The sequence below is a fragment of the Martes martes genome, assembly GCF_963455335.1.
Source record: "Martes martes genome assembly, chromosome: 5".
Taxonomy (NCBI): domain Eukaryota; kingdom Metazoa; phylum Chordata; class Mammalia; order Carnivora; family Mustelidae; genus Martes; species Martes martes.
Window position 1 is genome coordinate 52,308,169 of NC_137892.1, and position 20,276 is coordinate 52,328,444.

A 20,276-nucleotide genomic window follows, 5' to 3' on the forward strand; every position below is an offset into this window, starting at 1 on the left:
GATAAACAGAATAGGAAAAGAAATTGTTCTTATCGGCCCCAAATCCCGCACTTTGATCCTACACCTAAAGAACTTACATATTCTGCCTTCTAGTGTTCTTTTTCCATTAGGCACTTACACTTAATTATCATTTAGCACAAAAACAACACTGAATGTCATGTATTTCACACAATGATACTTCTTCACTAGATAAATCCCCCTTCTTAGTTTCTTATGGTGGAAAAATGTGAGTATAGATAAATTACATATATATACATATATACATACATATATATGTATTCATATATACATCAGAGGGATAATCAGTAGCAAGCAACAACAATCCCAGAGCTTCAGTTTCCCCATGTATACAATGAGGTTACTCTAAAGATTAAATGAGATATTATGTATGAAAGGCTGAGCACATAGTCAGCATTGGGAAATGTTGCCTGCTCCCTTAAATCTCCTATTAGGATGTCAGACAGTGTGAAAGACAAAAGATAAATAGTTTAAGACCAAAGTAAGCTGTGATACGATGGAAGGTCTTTCTATGTGATAAATAAACATGCCTTATGTTCATGGAAAGGCTTTCAGGTGCTATTTACAGAGGCTTCTAAGTAAGACTCTATCTGGACCAAATCAGCCTTGAGGGATTAGTATTGACTGGGCTAAACAAGGGAAAAATAAAAATGTTTGGTTACTTGGAGATTTTTGTCTCTGAATTTTATTTCCTGTCAGCACTCCATATCTTTATGTACACCTGCATATATCTGTAATTATGAGTAATTTGACTTGTTGCTTATGTAAATTTGTTCTAACTTCTTTTTTGGATCATTAAATCCAACAGGGTTTTCCCCCTTCTTTCCATAATTAGTACAGGGACATGCACCCAAGTAAGTGTGATTGTATCAAGTATCTGACACTGAGGTGATCAAACTGCCTGTTAGAGAATGAAAATTCAGGCAAAGGAAGGATGACGAGCCCATCTCCAAAATAAAATTGCTAATTATTTATTTTAAATAGATGTTTGTGTTTGTATCCATATAAGATGGTAACACATGGGTGTTGTTGGTGGAAGAATCAGAAAGCAGAGCACAGTAAATAACTCATAAGTTGATTCATCATAATAGAGATTGGGATATTTCCAAAATGTCTGCCTTTACAAAAATGGACATTAGTTCCATCAGTTAGAATCACTCAACCTTTCAGCAATTGTTTGACCTTTACCAGAGGCTCAGATAAGACCGAAACAAGTGTAACTGTTCGATTTGTAGATGCATGGCTTCTGCTCCAAAGAGCTCAAGGCACAGTGTTGTTGAACAGTCAATTAAGCAAAACAAGTTCCTGTAGTCACAAGCTTTTGTTGACTTAAAAATATAAATCCCTTTTCTTCCCAAAAGAATCCAACCACTGAGGTGTACCCTAAAGACATATTTCCCATTGTATGTTTTTTTTTCTTTTTTCCCTTTTTGCTATAGAATTCAAATACTATGTAATTAAATGATGTCTAATTATTTTAGAAATACCATATGGCCCAAACATAAGATTTGTTTTGACTACCTAATTTCACGTTTTACTTGAATTTTAAGTTATTTTAATATAGTGTGGTAGAGTGGCACCTGGTTGGCTCAGTGGGTTAAGCCTCTGCCTTCGGCTCAGGTCATGATCTCAGGGTCCTGATATCGAGCCCCGCATCGGGCTCTCTGCTCAGCGGGGAGCCTGCTTCCCCCCTCTCTCTCTGCCTGCCCCTCTGCCTGCCTCTCTGCCTATTTGTGCGCTCTCTCACTCTCTCTCTCTCTCTCTGTTACATAAATAAATAAAATCTTAAAAAAAATATATAGTGTGGTAGGTACCTTTTGGGATATGCCTAGGTCATGAATTCTCCTTCTTAGAATCTTATTTCATTCCACCCCAACATATGCAGAGTGGGTTCATGACCCTGTTCCTCCACCCACACCTGATTTGATCTGGAGAAGTCTATACCAGGCTGGGCCAATCATGAATCACTGAATTCCGTGAAATTCAGGGACAGTCTAAGCTGGTCAGCTGGAAAAAGAGGACATACAAACTTTAGTGATGGAGAAAGGCAAAAGCACAGTGGAGAGAAAGTGTGTTTATAGAGAATATGGTTCTTGGGTTCAGTAAGTTATCCTATATGCCTATTATTCCTTTTATGATGTAAATGTTTGCTTAAATTAGCTCAATTCAGTTTTTCTTTATGTTAAAAGAAAAAAAGAAATTGACTGAGGTATATATTGCTATTCAAAACCAGTGGAATTGAAACCACCAGTTACTACCATTCTCTAAACAGAGGAAACAGTAGAGCACTGACCACGTTCTTTTCCTTGTAATCATGGTTCCTCTTTTGTAATCTAAGAGTATTTAAAGACCACTATGTTTGAATAATAATTTTATGCTGACAGACACATAGCATATGTGCTCTGTGTGCCTTGGTGTCTGTGTGATTATTCAGTGTTGGAACTAATGAAATTTTGAAAACTCAATACAAGTTAAAGGGTATCACTCTCACCCAGACATGATTCAAGTGGACTGGGCATGGCTTACTATTCACTGCCCATGTGATGTTTTTCCTGCTAAACACTAACTGTGAACTGAGAATTGTAACAGTTAGGTCTCTATTTACACTTCTATCTCTAAGCTTTAAAAATTTTGTTAGAACCATCTTACAGGGGCGCCTGGGTGGCTCAGTGGGTTAACCTCTGCCTTCGGCTCAGGTCATGATCTCAGGGTCCTGGGATCGAGCCCCGCATCAGGCTCTCTGCTCAGCAGCGAGCCTGCTTCCCCCCATCTCTCTGCCTTTCTGCCTACTTGTGATCTCTCTCTGTCAAATAAGTAAAATCTTAAAAAAAAAAAAAAGAACCATCTTACAGACCATCTCAAGACATCATCATTATAGTCATGCTACCTTTTTAACCAGAATATTATCCCTGGGTTGCCTAGGTGGCTCACTCAGTTAAGCATCTGACTCTTGATTTCAGCTTAGGTCATCATCTCAGGGTTGTGGGATCAAGCCCTAAGTCGGGATCTGTGCTGGGCATGGAACCTGCTTAAGGTTTTCTCTGCCCCTCCCTGCCCCAACCCTCTCTCCTTCTCTAAAAACAAAACAAAGCAAAATACTCCAACCCCCCCAAAGTTGTCCCCCAGTTTAATCAACTACATTAATCCAACTCGACTATACTGTATACATGCAGCATACGCATCCCTAGCATTAATATAATGTAAGCTGAAGGCAAGCCCTAAAAGATTTAAAACTATTTTCAGCTTTAGTAACCAAATTAGATACTTCAAAAGAGAAAACTGAATAAAATGTTTTGCAGTGTCTAAAACTTGGTGATGTTACCACAGTGACATCTTTAATGTCACTTCTAAACACTGGTGCATCTGAATTACCATCTTCTTACTTCTGTCAGTGCTCACCAGTGAAGGATGATGTATTTGAATTGCACACTTTTCACAATTACCAGCATTTCAAGATTACCTGGGTGAAAGAGGCAAAGGATCTGTGCTCAGAAAACTACAGAACACTCGTGAAAGAAATTGAGGAAGATACAATGAAATGAAAAAATGTCCCTGCTCATGGATTGGAAGAACAAATATTGTTAAAATGTAATGCTACCTAGAGCAAGCTACACATTTAATGCAATCCATATCAAAATACCATCAACATTTTTCACAGAGCTGGAACAAATAATCCTAAAATTTGTGTGGAACCAGAAAAGACCCTGAGTAGCCAAAGAAATGTTGAAAAAGAAAACCAAAGCTGGTGGCATCACAATTCCAGACTTCAAGCTCTATTACAAAGCTATAATCATCATGACTGTACGGTACTGACACGAAAACAGACACATGGATCAAGAGAACAGAATAGAGAAACCAGAAATGGACCCTTAACTCTATGGTCAACTAATCTTTCACAAAGCAGGAAAGAATGTCCAATGGAAAAAAAAAGAGTGTCTTCAACAAATGGTGTTGGGAAAACTGGACAGCCACATGCAGAAGAATGAAACTGGACCATTTCCTTACACAGTACACAAAAATAGACTCAAAATGGATGAAAGATCTCAATGTGAGACAGGAACCCATCAAAATCCTAGAGAAGAACACAGGCAGCAACCTCTGTGACCTTGGCCACAGCTACTGCTTGCTAGACACATCTCCAAAGGCAAGGGAAATAAAGGCAAAGATGAACTATTAGGACTTTATCAAGATAAAAAGCATTTGCACAGAAAAACAAAACAAAAAATAGTCAACAAAACTAAAAGACAACAGACAGAATGGGAGAAGATATTGGCAAATGTCTTATCAGATAAAGGGCTAGTATCCAAAATCTATAAAGATTCAACTCCCAAAGAACAAAAACTCCCAAAAAACTCCACACCAAAAGAAGAAATAATCTAATCAAGAAATGGGCAGAAGACGTGAACAGACATTTCTCCAAAGAAGACATACAAATGGCCAAGAGACACGTAAAAAAATGCTCAATACCCCTCAGCACCAGGAAAATCCAAATCAAAACCACAGTGAGATACCACCTCACAGTAGTCAGAATGGCTAAAATTAACATGTCAGGAAACAACAGCTGTTGGCAAGGATATGGAGAAAGGAGAACCCTCTTACATTGTTGGTGGGAATGCAAACTGGTGCAGCCACTCTGGAAAAAACTATGGAGGTTCCTCAAAAAGTTGAAAATAGAGCTACCCTAGGACCCAGCAATTGCACTACTGGATATTTACCCCAATGATACAAATGTAGTGATCTGAAGGGTCACATGCACACCAGTGTTCATAGCAGTGATGTCCACAATAGCCAAACTATGGAAAGAACCTAGATGTCCATCAACAGATGAATGGATAAAGAAGATGTGATATATATATATTTATATATATTTAAATAATATAAATATAGAAATATATATTTATATATAAATAATATAAATACATATAAATATATATAATATAAATACTATATATATATATAAATATATATAAATATATAAATAATATAAATACAATGCAGCCATCCAATAAAGGAAATCTTGCTTTTTGCAGTGACATGGGGCTTGATCCCAGGACCCAGAGATCATGACCTGAGCCAAAACCAAGAGTCAGATGCTTAACCAATGGAGCCACCCCAGAGCCCTCCATTTTAACAAATTTAAAGAAAACTACTTAATGATATTTGTGACAATTTCCTGTCATAAATACAATCTAGAGAAATACAAGAAAGGAGAACTTGAAGAGGTACACACTCAATCAAAAGATAAATTTCGGGGCACCTGGGTGGCTCAGTGGGTTAAAGCCTCTGCGTTCAGCTTGGGTCGTGATCCCGGGGTCCTGGGATCGAACCCCGTGTCGGGCCCTCTGCTCGGCGGGGAGCCTGCCCCCCCCCGCCTGCCTCTCTGCCTACCTGTGATCTCTCTCTGTTAAATAAATAAATAAAATCTTAAAAAAAAAAGATAAACTTTCATGTAAATAGGAATACTATAAATAATGATTTAAAAAAAAAACTTGAAAAGACATGGTGATTAGTGACTTAAGTTTTGACATCGTTCTAAATGGATAAGCTGTATGTTTTTGGCCAATATTATTTGGTTCCTCTGGGTTTCAATTTCTTCCTCTAGTAAAGGGACAAGTTAAACTGTAAGTTATTAACAATTTCCTGACTCCCAGTTTGTGAGTGAATCATTGTAGAAATTACAAATACTGAAATAAAAACACGAATAGTATGGATGCACAGCCTATGAATTTTGGAAGTAATACAGACCTTACAGATCATCTGACCACACAAATCCTCTCATCTAGAGATGAGGAAACAGAAGTAATCAGAGGAAAGCATAGTTTTTTTCATATGCTGCTTAGTTACAGAACTTGGGACAGAACACAAGTCCAAAGCTCCTCTGAAGACTGATTAAGATTTATTTCCATAGAGACTCACACAAATATTGAGAATATTATTTGCATGAGAGCTTTTTTTCCCTCTCTCATTCCCCCCCCCACACTTTATATGTCAGTGGAGATGCATTTTTTAATAAAAATATGGACATTACCATTTCTCTTTTCCTCTCCATTTTTTTGCTAACACTAAAGGACAATTTTAAACGGTTTATCAGAATATAAATATAAATCACTCAAACATGACTGTGGCCTGTGGTGGATTAATTTTTGTAAACCTCATATTGAAACAAATGAAGAATTATACAACTTGAGTTAATGATTTTTGTTGAATTTAATAATAATTTCATAATTTGGTTTAGTTACTGATTTTACTCAGTTATATACTATCTTGCCAGAAAAGATTTGTGGGAGGCTCAATCATTTTAATTGATTTGATCGAACTCCTAGTGGAGAGGGACAAAGTTAACTGGTGCAAATTTAATTTACTTTATTCTTACTTTTTAAAATATTTTATATAGAGAGAGTGAGAGAGAAAGAGAGAGAGCGCACAAGTAGGGGGAGCAGCAGGCAGAGGGAGAAGCAGGCCGAAGGCAGACACTTAACTGACTAAGCCACCCAGGCGTCCCATTTGTAGCAAATTTTAAAATGTTACATGGAATAGTTCATGAGAGGAAGAATGGAACCAATATTTACTTTTTTTCTTAAGTTAAAAATAGGCTGCTTGAACCCCATACATTTTTATGCTATGTGGGATAAGATTGGTATCCAGCCTGTTATTTAATATTTGGTTATTAACCGTGTCACCAGAAACCCTGGATTGATTTATAGTATCAAGTTTAGTCAGAGGTCATGGATGCTATTAATTTTGTCATTATCATATGTTCTTAGTCATTCATTTCAGAGAAGAGTCTAAGAAATATTATCACATGTCCTTGCTCCAGTTATCCTCTCTCTTAGCAATTTTTACATGAAATAAATTGCAAGGCTTTTTGAGGACTGGAGAATTCTGTATTTCCTGGGTATATCATTTTTATCTTGATAATTACCAGTCTGTTGTCCTCAATACCTTTGATGTCCTGTCCCACCACCTCCCGACCTCCTGCCTCCCTCCCCAACTGCCTGCCCAATTGAATCAGTGACAAAGGAAAAACATGGCTACTTTTAGCATTTCCCTTCTTGTTGCTATGCCCTGACACTAAGTAGCCTTTCTGTCAAGGAATAAAATGTGTATTTGCCTCCACATAGCCTGATCTTACAGAAAAATTAAGGCACAACTATTATTGTAGAATGACTTCTACCTTTATTCCACCATTTAGTTTCAAAATAAAACATCACACTGTTTCCATAAGCATGAAATCAACAAACTGCAGGAGCAATCTAAGGTTTGGATATTGTTCATAATTGAAGCAGACTGTTATATGATTTAGTGACAGGAAATTATTATAAAACTGGGCCAAATGAATACACAGAAAAATTAAATTTCTATTTACCTGTATTATAGGTATAGGTTGAGATACCACAACTTACTGTGATTTATTCCTTCAGGAGTTAACTCATGGTCTGGTAGTCCATTTCATGTAAATGTTAATAATAAAGGCATAAATTCTAGGAATTTATTCTGAGAATATTCCATAAGTAAATAAATATTCAGAATGCGAGGATGTTCAAGGAAACATTGTTTATAATAGCAAAAATAACTGGAAGTAACTAGCATTTCAAAATAAACTGAAATGACCACATTATGGAATGGAAAAAAGTTTATCTGTACTTAGTAAATGTATACATATACAAAAACTTAGATGAACTATATATAAATAAGTAAATATATATATACACACACGCTATACACACACAAGAACATACACATATGTGCTTTTTACATATTTATAAACATTTGTATATTTGTGGAATATTTCTGGAAAGATATACAGGAAACCATTAACAGTGTTTACCTTTGGGAGTAGGGTTGAGGGTAAAGCAGAGAGTGGAGGGTGTGTGAAATAGGGAGAAACAGATGTACTTTTCATTTTATATTTCTCTTCAGTGTTTGATTATGTTTCGTACCATTAGTATATACAATTTCTAAGATGAAAGCAAATCAAAACAGAAAAGGAAATGAAAATAGAACAATAAAAACTAAGGAAATAGAGTAAACATATTATAAGAGTTTAAATTCTCACTGTCAAACTTTCTCTAAGTAGACAAGGCTTGCTGTTTTAAGGAAGTGGGAAATGATTTTAGTAATTTCACAGAATGATTTTATATGAGGAGCAAATAGAAGGATAAGTCAAGTTCCATGGCCTCAAAGGGAATTTGTGAGAAGTTTGCTTAAAAAAAAAAAAAAAGGCAAAATAATCTGTTACTATATTCTCATAATGTGTGGTAGAACTTCCTTGTCAGAAAAACAGGGAGGCCTAAAGAAACAGAGTGAAGGCCACCAGTTAGAGATTCTGCGATGAGCCATGCATGTACTTCAGTAAAGAGGTTAGAGGTTATTTACACAGCTTGCTGAAGCTTCACAGCTAGTTGGTGTCTGCCTCACTCTAAGTCTCTCCCCACTATTATCAAGTAAATTCTTTTTTGGGGGAAAAAAAAGAGTGTAAATTAAATTGGAAAAGCAGAGTTTTCAACATGTTTCAAAATCAGTGAGATATGGGCCACACATATTTGTTTAGCCAGTAATATTCGGTAAATATGTATGGTGTGTACAGCTTGTGCCAGGCCCAATTCCAAGCTCTTTTCATGCACAAATTCATTTTATCTTTCCACAATCCTCAAAGACAGGTACTGTTATTACAGATCTGATTATTCAGATAAAAATCTAGGCTCAGAAAAGTTATGTAACTTGTTTACCAACAAAATTCTTCTTTAGCTACTATAAAAATATAATCCAATTAAAAGTATATGACAGAGAAATAAAAGTTCAAGAAAAAGTCATTTAAGTGCATTTTTTTCAAAGGTTGACGATATGATGCAAATAAAAATAAACAGTAATTCTGATATACTAAACCCAATGATTAAGTTAATGGTTAACTTTTTGTCATAAGTTATGCACGCACACACATCTATCAAATTCTCTCCTACATACTGTTAAAAATATGAAGTAGAGGGGTACCAGGTGGCTCAGTTAGTTGAGCATCTGTCTTCAGCTCAGGTTGGGATCAAGCAGAGGAGAGGAAGAAACAGACTCTCCCTGCTCAGCGGGGAGAGTCTGTTTCTTCCTCTCCTCTGCTCTCCCCCAGCCCCCTCCCAGCTTGTGATCTCTCTCACCTCTCTTTCTGTCAAATAAATAAATAAAATCTTTAAGAAAATATGAAGTAGAGCCACCTGGGTGGCTCAGGTCATGATCCTGGAGTCCTGGGATCGAGTCCCACATCGGGTTCCCACTCCATGGAGAGCCTGCTTCTCCCTCTGACCTTCTCCCCTCTCATTCTTTCTCTCACTTTCTCACTCTCAAATAAATAAAATCTTAAAAAAAAAAGAAAATATGAGGTAGAATCACTAAAATGTTAATTTTTTTTGAAAATTTTTAACCCTAATTGACTAGAAGGATTGGATTAACAGGAGCCTAATCTTTTATATAATGTTTTAAAAATGGATTCTACTTTTTGAAAAAAAAAAAAAGATTCAGTAGACAGTATTTTATAAAAGGAAGACACAGGTTGGTAAAGGAACAACCTCTTCCCACAAAATAACTTATGAGAAGGAACCTACTAGAATCAGAAGTTATTGAATTTTTCCCTTGTGGTCACACCACAAACCATGAAAAATGTGTGGTATACCATCTGAAATACATTAAACTTCAAATAGTTTTATTTACTGGTACTTTAAATAGTTTTCATAACCATCAGCCATACAGAAATCTAATTAGCTTACTAAATGTTCATCAGCCACAATTTTATTTACTGAAGACTGGAAAAAGAGATCTAGAGTACACCAGTCTCTATTAAGTTGGGTGAAATCTTATATGTGATCCCATCTAATGCTCCCCCAAAGCAGGAAAACATTTTGAAAGTTGGTCATTTCCCCCTATTTGAATACACTTCACTGCTGGATGCTTTCTGCTTGTAGGAACAGCCTCTTCAATTCTGACAGTTTTACTGGCTATCAAAGTTCTTAATTGAATCAAAATTCACTTTTCTCATTTTTGACCCATTTTTTCCATTCTTCCAAATGGACCTGCAGTCCAGTCTTTCTTTCCTGTAGCATCCCTTCTAGTGTTTGTAGACAGCTATCACATCACTCTAAATTCACTGCAGGTTAGCTATCTCTAGCTGACTCAAAGTTTCTTACAGGACTATTTTCAACTTCTCATCGGCTGGTTAATGTTCCTGGTGAAACATGATTTATGAAAGTGGTTATAGGGTCCCAAGCTTGTCTTGAACATTTGTAGATTACAGTGTAAACCACGATCCCTCATCGGCCTCTATGCTGTTACTAATGTAACCTAGGTCTGTATTGTTTTTGTAGTTGTTGTTTTAAGCAATCTGGTCACACACTTGACCACACTAAGTTTGTGTTAAATTAAATATTTCAAGTCGTGTACCTTAACCCCCACCAAATTAAGTCTGTTTCACTCTAGGTTTCAATCTGTCACAGCACTTTCTCTATATTGATTGTACCTGCATCCCTAACCCAGGCAGCTTGCTGTTTCAGCTGTTCTTCCACCTCTGTATCATCTGCATACCTGATAAGACAGTTTCCTGTGTCTTCATCCAAGTCATTCATCAAAAACTGAGTAGGTCAGGGACATGGACAAAGACCTTCTGCACAACACTGGGGACCTCAGTCCAAGCAGATAAATAACATACACGCGGTACACACAGAAAGTTCAGCTTTGATAAACTCCTTAAAAATTTTTCAATCAGAGAATCTAGCAATATTATTTTAATTTCAGCAAATATTAAGTTTTATGTTATATCCTTGAGATTTAGCTTTACTTTTTTATTTGGGAGGGATTTTGAGAATACCATAAACTTTCCATAATTAGAGCTGTTTAAGACTTATGAAATAATAATTCTATGAGGAAGGAATTATTATCTTCATATGAAGATTTAGAAACAAAACTTGGGAAGACTGAGTAACTTGATTAAGGTTACAAAGATAGTGGCAAAACCAGAATTCAATCCCAGATTCAGGGCTCTAATTATTGCAACTAGTTCTATTAACTAAATAATTCAGTGCAGTTCTCCTATGACTATAATATTGTACCTGGGAAAATATCCCTTCCATGAGTCTGTATGGTATTCTCACATGCTTTCATTACTGCTGTACAGTGGAAACCCCACATCCTTTTATTCAACAAGAAAGAAGAATATGCAAATGACTGAATGCATCTGTTTATATAAAGTAGTTCACAAGCATACTAAAAAAAATATAAAACTATTTCTATCATACAAAAGATATAACAATACTACTACGTAGAAAGCATTACCAAAGGCAACATTTCCTTTAGTTGAGCCATTAAATTGATGATATTAATACTACTGAATTGGATCCAACTTTCATATTTGCCTCTTTATCAAGCAAATCAGCATAGGACAATAAAGGGAATTTGGGATTTTAGTCAGAAAAGGGAGAGTTCAAGTCTCTCCCCAACACTTGCTAGTTCCTCAGAAGAGTATACTAGGACTCTTTGGGTCTCACCCCATATTTTCTCCCCAAGTGATCTCTTCCAAAACAACAGATTCATTTTCCAATTGTAAGTCAACAATTTTCTAAAGTATTTATAGCATGGGCTATATATAAATCTCTGTTCTGAGCTTTAGTCCTGTGTATCCCCCTTCTCTCAAAGTCCCCATCGGAAGTCTCACACTGGAGGAACTTCATGCTCCGTATGTTCTAAATTTCTCATCAGCCTTCCTACAATTTCCAGGGGTCATTATTTCAGTTCAAGACACTACCATCTACCCAGCCACTCACACCAGAAACTTGGGAAACATCTTTGGTTCCACCTTCTGCACTCTTCTTAACCAATCTCTACATTCTACTGCTATACTGAAAGGAAGGAAGGAAGGAAAAGAAGAGAAAAATGAAATCTCAAAAGTGGTCCTATTCCCCTGGCTGCTTCTGCCAGTCCCAGGTTCACACCGCCTTGTTCTCCTGCCTGGATAAGCTAACGGTACTTAATTAGCACCCATGTCAACACTTTTGTCACCAATTCACTACAAACAGGGAGATATTTCTCAAATACAAATGTTACCATGTTACTTGTTTAATTCTATGGCCTCCCCTAGAAAAAAGTTCAAATTTCTTGCTGTGGTTTACAGGCCCCACATTACAAGCCTCATCTCCCACCACTCCCTAATTTCTACCCCTTCTAGGTTTCTTCTCATTCCCCCAAATTCACTATAATTTCTAATGTTGTACCGCTTATAAAGTTTTCTTTCCGTTGATCTCCTGGGAATGCGGTAATGGATATATGGAATCATTTCCATCTCAGTATGAAGAACAGCAGCTAGGAAGAACACTCCATGCAGATTCACTGGAAAGTAGGAGGGGGTGGGAAGAGGAAATGAGGTACCAACCTGAATGAGCATCCAGCTAAACTGGCAAAGATACAGATAATGTGTGACAGCAGCCACGGCCGAACAGCTCTCCTCTGTGAGTTGGGGACTTGCATATGCAGACACCAGAAACACAATCTGTAAGAAACAATACCTGTATTTTTAAATCATGCTAAAATCAATCAAGAATATTAAGAAAATAGAACTTTCTCATCAGAATCTAGGATTCAGTGACTCAAAGAGAAAATAAGTTGATCTGTTGCTCAAACTGAGATAACAGTCATTCTAAAAACGGCACTACATAGGCTTTCATATTTATTCCACTTATTTATATGAATATAGTTGACATAATGTTGCATTAGTTTCAGGCATACAACTTAGTGATTTGACAAGTTTATACACTATGTTGTGCTCACCACAAGCGCAGCTGCCATCTATCCCGTTACATCGTTACTAAAATAGCCTTGATTACTTTCCTTATGCCGTGTCTTCTGGATTTTTACATTTCTTAGAAACAATGAACTATATGAAATTATGCTACACATTGCTATGGTCTGTCAAGAGGTGATTTTCAAAGAAAACCCTGTTCTTATCATGAATGGACAAGAATCCCATGAAATACATTTATTCTGGCTAAGTAGAAAAAACAGACATTAAGTCAAAGCTAACAAGAAGGAAAAGAAAGAAAAGCAAAAACTCTGATTTTATCATCATCTGCATCTTCTTGTTGTGAAGTAACAAGTAACAAAACAGACTTCAATTTAAAATTTCAAATCCTAGGATTACTTTATTCCTTGGACTTTTATTTTTATTTCAACTGCCTCAAGACTTTGGTCAAAAGAAATCTTCACAATGAGGCCTTTCTTGACCACACTGTTTAAGACTATAACTTCTTGGGGCACCTGGGTGGCTCAGAGGGTTAAGGCCTCTGCCTTTAGCTCAGGTCATGATCCCAGGGTCCTGAGATTGAGCCCTGTATTGGGCTCTCTGCTCAGCAGGGAGCCTGCTTCCCCCCCTCCCCCGCCTACTTGTGATCTGTCAAATAAATAAATAAAATCTTAAAAAAAAAAAAATTATACCTTCTTTTCTTCTGTCCTTCCCACACACACGATACCCCTACATCTAAAGAGATAACTCTTTATTTCTAATTTTTAAACACTTATCACCTTCTAACATGCTCTGTAATTTGTTTATTTACTATGTTTCTTGGTTATTATTCACCTCATCTACTAGGTTATCATCCTTACGAGGGTAGGATCATTGAATGTTTTAGTCACTGATATATCCCAATCACACAGCCCAGTGTCTGGCACATAGTAGATATTCAATAAATACTTGTCAAATAAGCGAATAAATAAATGGAGTGGAACACTCTTGTGGGTTCTATCATTTTGTATTTTCTACAATATATGATTACTGTGTTAAATTTTATAATGATAACTGCAGATGGCAAGGGGAAATTTGGAGCAATGATCGTATACCATAACTTCTCAAGGAATAACCTTCCTTTTTAAGACAACAACCAAGTCTTTTTGATTCTATATTTTAATAAGCTACCACTATGGCTAGAATATACAAATGTTTGATAAATGACTGTTTAAAGAAAGAATGATTGATTCCAAAAAGACGAAGGGTGTTCCAAGAAGAAAACTAGCTGACTTAAGCCTCAAAACCCAACTTCTAAGAAGGAAACATAAATAACTTTAAGTCTGTTTGAATTTTTAAATAATGTGCTCAAAACCAAATTAGAACAATGGGACAAAGTACTGCTTTTATCTTCAAATGAAATATGTGCCTCCCCAATCTTTTTGTTCTAAAACTTGTGTCCATTAAATCTCCTTGAAAATTTCTACTCAATGGTAATCCTAGGGTAGCATCACTGGGGTGAATTTGTCAGGACCTGGGGTGAGGCTTTACATGCTCCGAACATCTTCAATTTGCAGGGCAAGACTCACCATAAGCACCCTACTTAGTTAAAGAAGAACTGAAATGTTAATTAATAAACTTGTAATAATATATAAATCTCATGCCATGTTGAAATGACTCTTCCCTGGTGGATATCATTGAGTACTTCCTGTACCAAGTATAGAAGGGGAAAAAAAAATGTTTTTCTTTTTTTTTTTTTTTTTTTTTTTTTAAGCTTTAGACACTAAACTCAGTTTACTCTCCTGGAACTAATTTCTTCATCAGTAGTAGGAAGAAGATGGGAAAGATAAACTTTAACGTTCCTTTCTACCCCAGGATTCCAGGATTATTTTTTAAATGAGAAGCATTCCTGAATCAAATTTTTGTTTATTTAGCCCTGGATTTGAAGCATTTGTAACATACACTATTAAAAAAAAAAAAAGCAGAAGCTAGAAATTCATGTCACATTTCCTAACAGTCTGAAAAAATGAGTTCTCTGAAAAAATGAAGTCAACAAATTTGCCTTTCCAGAACATATCATAAATAGCTTTTCAATTATTAGAGCTTATTTTGAAAACATGCTTAGATTTTCCTAGATCTTATCTTCTAATTTCTGAATTGTAAAATATTCTGGATCATAAGTTTCCTTTCCTAAATTCCACAAATATTCACTGAACACTTTCACGAAAACACTAACAGTAAACACTAAGCACCAAAACTACCTTAAAAGCCTCTGGACATGCAGACTGAGAGATTCAGTGAAAGAAAGGAAGGACAGGAGTGGGGAGGGAGGGAGAAAGAATTTTAAGATTTTATATTCTTTCTTTTTACAAAGCGGCATCTATTTCCATGAAGATTTTATAAGCATACCTAAAATAAATTTGAGCCTAATTCATTTCCTATAATACAGATAGCGTTGAATTTCATTTGGTAGTTTTGTTCTAATCAACCTGAAGAGTTTGCTGTGTAAAACAATGGTGTAATCCAAATTGTAATTAATATGCTTAGTTTTAAGCATTCTATGAGACTATTTATAAATGGTATACTAATTTGAATAAATCTTAGTCTCTTAAAAACCTTTTCTTTGAAACAAATTAGTACAGGTTATTGTTTGAACTACATTTACTTTCCGAATACAGTTTTAACACCCAAAATTCTCTTCTTAAGGTATGACTTCTTCATATTTTATTATGTTTTAACCTCCTTTTCTAAGTCATAAAAATAGCAGTTACAAATCTACTTTTGTAAACTATGAACATTCTTCCAGAATGATCTTTAAATTACGAGAAATACTTCCATCTGCATGGGAAGAGATTGGTCAGCAAGAGAAGGCTGATCTGTCACAAGGCACATTGCTACAACAGGATGAGCTAAGAATACTTGGGAGAACCAGCTATTACGTGTAACCAGGCCCATCTGAAATTAAATTAAATTGAATTAAAATACACATTAAATGATAAAGGAAAACAAAATGCCATCTTCTAGCATATTTAGCACATGTATCTTTTAGGCAGATAATGCAAGATAAAATGAACTTTTACCATTGTTCTTTTATTCAAACACACAGAGATGACCAGGAAAAAGATTATTTTCACAGTCAGTTCTCTGGATGCATGAACACCATAACAGAAAAAAAAATTTTTTTTCAAAGGTTCTCACTCATGTATTGCTTCATTTGGTAAGCAGGTGAGTACCTATAACCTCCACAGCATTATGCTACCCATGTGAGATGGACAACACAGTGCATGGCAGCAAGGGGGCTGCATGTTTCCCTTGTTTCCTTGTGCAACCCACATACTAACAATGTGAAGTCATTACTGTTTTTATATCAACTTAATAAATAATGAAAGAGGATCTCATATGGGAACTAACTTTTTAGAGGCATTAAACATATTCTAAAGTTAAAGTGGGATTCAAATCCTGTTTTGTTTTGTTTTTTAAGATTTTTGTTTATTTATTTGACAGAGATCACAAGCAGGCAGAGAGGCAGGCAGAGAGAGAGGAGGAAGCAGGCTTCCTGCTAAGCAGAAAGCCCGATGTGGGGCTCAAATCCCAGGACCCAGGGATCATGACCTGAGCTGAAGGCAGAGGCTTTAACCCACTGAGCCACCCAGGCGCCCCTCAAATCCTGGTGTTTTGATTTACATAGTGTTCTCTGTAGAACATCATGCTGTAGTCTACAGAAGTAAATCAAGCACAAGTCTGCCTCAAAGTGCTGAAATTCTAGTTCACTCTTTCTCAATCCTTTTGTTTTTAAAGATTTTATTTACTTATTTATTTATTTGAGAGAGAGAAAGAGCATGCATACATGGAGGTAGGGGCAAAGGGAGAGAGAAAGAGGGAGGGAGAGAGAGAGAGAATATCTCAAGCAGCCTCCATGCTGAGCACAGAGTCTGACAAGGGCTCCATCTCACAACCCTGAGATCATGACCTGAGCCAAAATCAACAGTTGGACACTTAACAGACTGAGCCCCTCGGGTGCCCCTCTCAATCCTTTTTAACCAATGGTTCATAAGCTACCAAAGGTTCATAATGACAATAGAATGCAATGCCAATAGCAAATATAATACTACTCCTAATTCTATGTTTGTATAACATATATAAATCTTAACTAAAGAGAAAATAAAAATAAACATAGTTGTGCAGAGAGAGATATATTCTGCTAGTAACATAAAATTCTTTGCTTCTGGTTGTTGAGAGCTCTACTGTACCCATGTAGTTTTCATAGTAAATATGGAGCATGCGTCTTTGTTTGCTTGGGCTAAATAATAACCAATAACAAAACCGGTTTTCTTGTAAACATCAATTCTCAGTACTCCTTATATGCCCCTCCCCCTGTTTACTATGGACACTTTCACTCCACTCTATGAAATACCTTTCTGTCTACTCTCCATCTCATCCAAAACCTACTCAGTTTTTCCAAGACCAGTTCAAATTCCACCTGCCTACTGAGATCATGACAAGCTCCTAGACTTTTCTATTTTTTAAAGTGGGGAAGCACCTGTTATTGAGTATTTATAACGAGCCGAATATTGTCCTTTCAAATAGGAGAGTGCCTAAGGGTAAAGCCACACACAAGATGCAATAAAATGTGACAGGTGTTATCAAAGGATATGTAGTAAAATGCCAGGGAAACACAGTCAAGACTGATTAGTTCTACCTGTGGGAGTCAAAGAAATATTTAAAGAGGAAAACAGAATTGTCTTGGTATGGCCTCTTAAGTCTGATCTGCCCCACCCACCTACTCTTCCTAAGCTTATCTTCCACAAGATCTTTCCAAACATTCTACTCTAACTGTACTGATAGCTATTCCTAAAACATGTTCCACCACCTCTTAACTCTTTGCCTTTGTTCTTCTTCTTCCTCCTACCTAGAATTTCTGTCTCATCTTCCTCTGCTGAAATCATGTCTACTTTTTAAGGCATGCTGGAAATGTCAACTCTATCATGAATATATGGCTTTTTCTTTCAACCATAAACAAACTCTTCCTCCTCTGAATTTTTAAAATAGGATTCTATTAACATAGGGTTTGACTTTCCTATAAACAATTCTTAGATAAAATCAACCTTAATCTCTCAGAAAACTGTCAACTCCCTAAAGGGAACAAATTGATCTTATTCTTTATTATAATTATTTTGAAGTACATTTTTTTTAAAAAAAGAAAACATAGCAAATATTCATTATCCTGTACAGATCCCATCATGGGTTTAAGCATATTGTTTGTTAAAACAGCTATATTGAAGTATGATTGACAGACAACAAATGCTACATGTTTGAAGTGTGTATGATTTAACAAGTTTTGACATATATACACCCATGAAACCATCATCACAATCAAGATAATTAACACATCCATCCTTCCCCAAAGTTTCCTCATAACCTTCACTGTATCTCCCTAGTAGCATTTTAATTATGTATTCTTTCACCTATTGATGGATATTTGTTTTTTTTCCAGTTTTTGATTTTTACAAATAAAGCAGCTATGAATATATGAGCCTCTGTATGGACTTACGCTTTCTATTTATCTTGAATAAATATCTAAGAGCGCAATAGCTGGATCAAATGACAAGTGTGCATTTAATATTCTTAAAATTTGATACATTATTTTCCAAAGTGCTTGTAACATTTCCCACTCTCATCAGCAATGTATTAGTGTCCAGCCACTCCATATCCTCACTAAAGCTTGTTCTGGTTAGTAAAAAAAAATTTTTTTTTAGCCTTCTTACCTAATAGGTATCTGTAGTTCCTCATTGTGATTTAAATTTGCATTTTCCTAATCAGTAATGATGATAATTTTTTGATGTGCTAACTGCAAGCCATATCTCGTCGAAGAAGAAATGACTGTCTGTCGAGCTCTTTTGTTTTTTTTAAAGATTTTATGTATTTATTTGTCAGAGAGAGTGAGCACAGGCAGACAGAGAGGCAGGCAGAGGCAGAGGGAGAAGCAGGCTCCCCGCTGAGCAAGGAGCCCGATGTGGGACTCGATCCCAGGACGCTGGGATCATGACCTGAGCCGAAGGCAGCTGCTTAACCAACTGAGCCACCCAGGTGTCCCTGTCGAGCTCTTTTCCCTACTTTTAAAATTGGGTTGTTGGGGCACCTGGGTGGCTCAGTGGTTAAAGCCTCTGCCTTCGGCTCAGGTCATGATCTCAGGGTCCTGGGATCGAGCCCTGCGTCGGGCTCTCTGCTCAGAGGGGAGCCTGCTTCCTCCCCCCTCTCTCTCTGCCTGCCTCTCTGCCTACTTGTGATCTCTGTCTGTCAAATAAATAAAATCTTTAAAAAAAAATAAAATAAAATTGGGTTGTTTTCTTACTATTGAGTTTTATGAGTTATTTTTATATTCATGATACAAGTCTTTCGTCAGGTATTTGATTTGCAAATATTTCCTTCTATTGTGGCTTGTTTTCAAAAATTCTTTTTTTTTTTTAAGATTTTATTTATTTATGACAGAGAGAGAGATCACAGGTAGGCAGAGAGGCTGGCAGAGAGAGAGGGGGAAGCAGGCTCCCTGCTGAGCAGAGAGCCTGATGCGGGGCTCAATCCCAGGACCCTGGGATCATGACCTGAGCTGAAGGCAGAGGCTTAACCCACTGAGCCACCCAGGTGCCCCTCAAAAATTCTCTTAACAGTGTCATTGCAAGAACAAAGTTTTTAACATTGGTAAAGCCATTTTATGGACTGAATCATACTTTTTTTGACCTTTTTAGATATTTCTGATGTCATATCTAAGAAAACTTTGCCTAATGCAAATTCACATAGGTTTTCCCATATATTTTTTCTAGAAGTTTTATAGTTCTAGGTCTTAAAATTAGGTCTTTGATCCATTTTTAATTATTCTGAATATAATGCAAAGTATGGTCCAAAGCTTTTCATTTTGCATGTGGACATCCAGTTTTTTGGTATCGTTTTTTTTGAAAGACTATCCTTTCTCTACTGAGTTACCTTTGCATTTTTGCCCATATATGTGGAATCTGCTTAAGGACTCTCAAATCTGTTCCACCAATTTGTCTATGTTTACACCAATACCACATCATCATGATGACTGTGCTGTAATTCTTGAAAACAGGTAGTGTTAGGCTCTAATTTGCTCTTCTTTGTCAAAGTAATTCTGGTTATTCCAAGTTGTCTGCATTTCCATATGAATTTTAGACCCAGAGAGTAGATTTTTTACAAAAAGTAAAAGCCTGCTGTGGTTTCAATTGGAAGTGTGTTGAATCTGAGGAGAACTGACATATTATGAGTATTGGATCTTCTGTCTCGTGAACACAGGGGGTGTTTCCCCATATTTAGGTCTTCTCTAATTTCTCTCAGGAGTGTTTTGTAATTGTCCATGTACAGGTCCCTCACCCATTTTTTTAAAAGATTCATCTCTAAGTATTTTATAATTTTTCCATTATCATAATTGATGTTTCACTAAATTTCAGTGATATTCATTGCTAGCATATAGAAATACAACTGATTTTTGTATATT

General features: G+C 36.4%; 1 protein-coding gene across 1 annotated transcript in view; it reads right to left on the reverse strand.

Annotated features, from left to right (window-relative positions):
• The window catches only part of ADGRV1 (adhesion G protein-coupled receptor V1), a gene marked incomplete at its 5' end in the record, with an annotated part of 491,204 nt that overhangs the window by 164,946 nt on the left and 305,982 nt on the right, over window positions 1-20,276 (reverse strand). Inside the window, one exon of the mRNA XM_080804325.1 lies at window positions 12,422-12,538. Coding sequence (XP_080660451.1) covers window positions 12,422-12,538 — 117 coding nt within the window. The remainder of the gene's footprint in view (window positions 1-12,421; window positions 12,539-20,276) is intronic.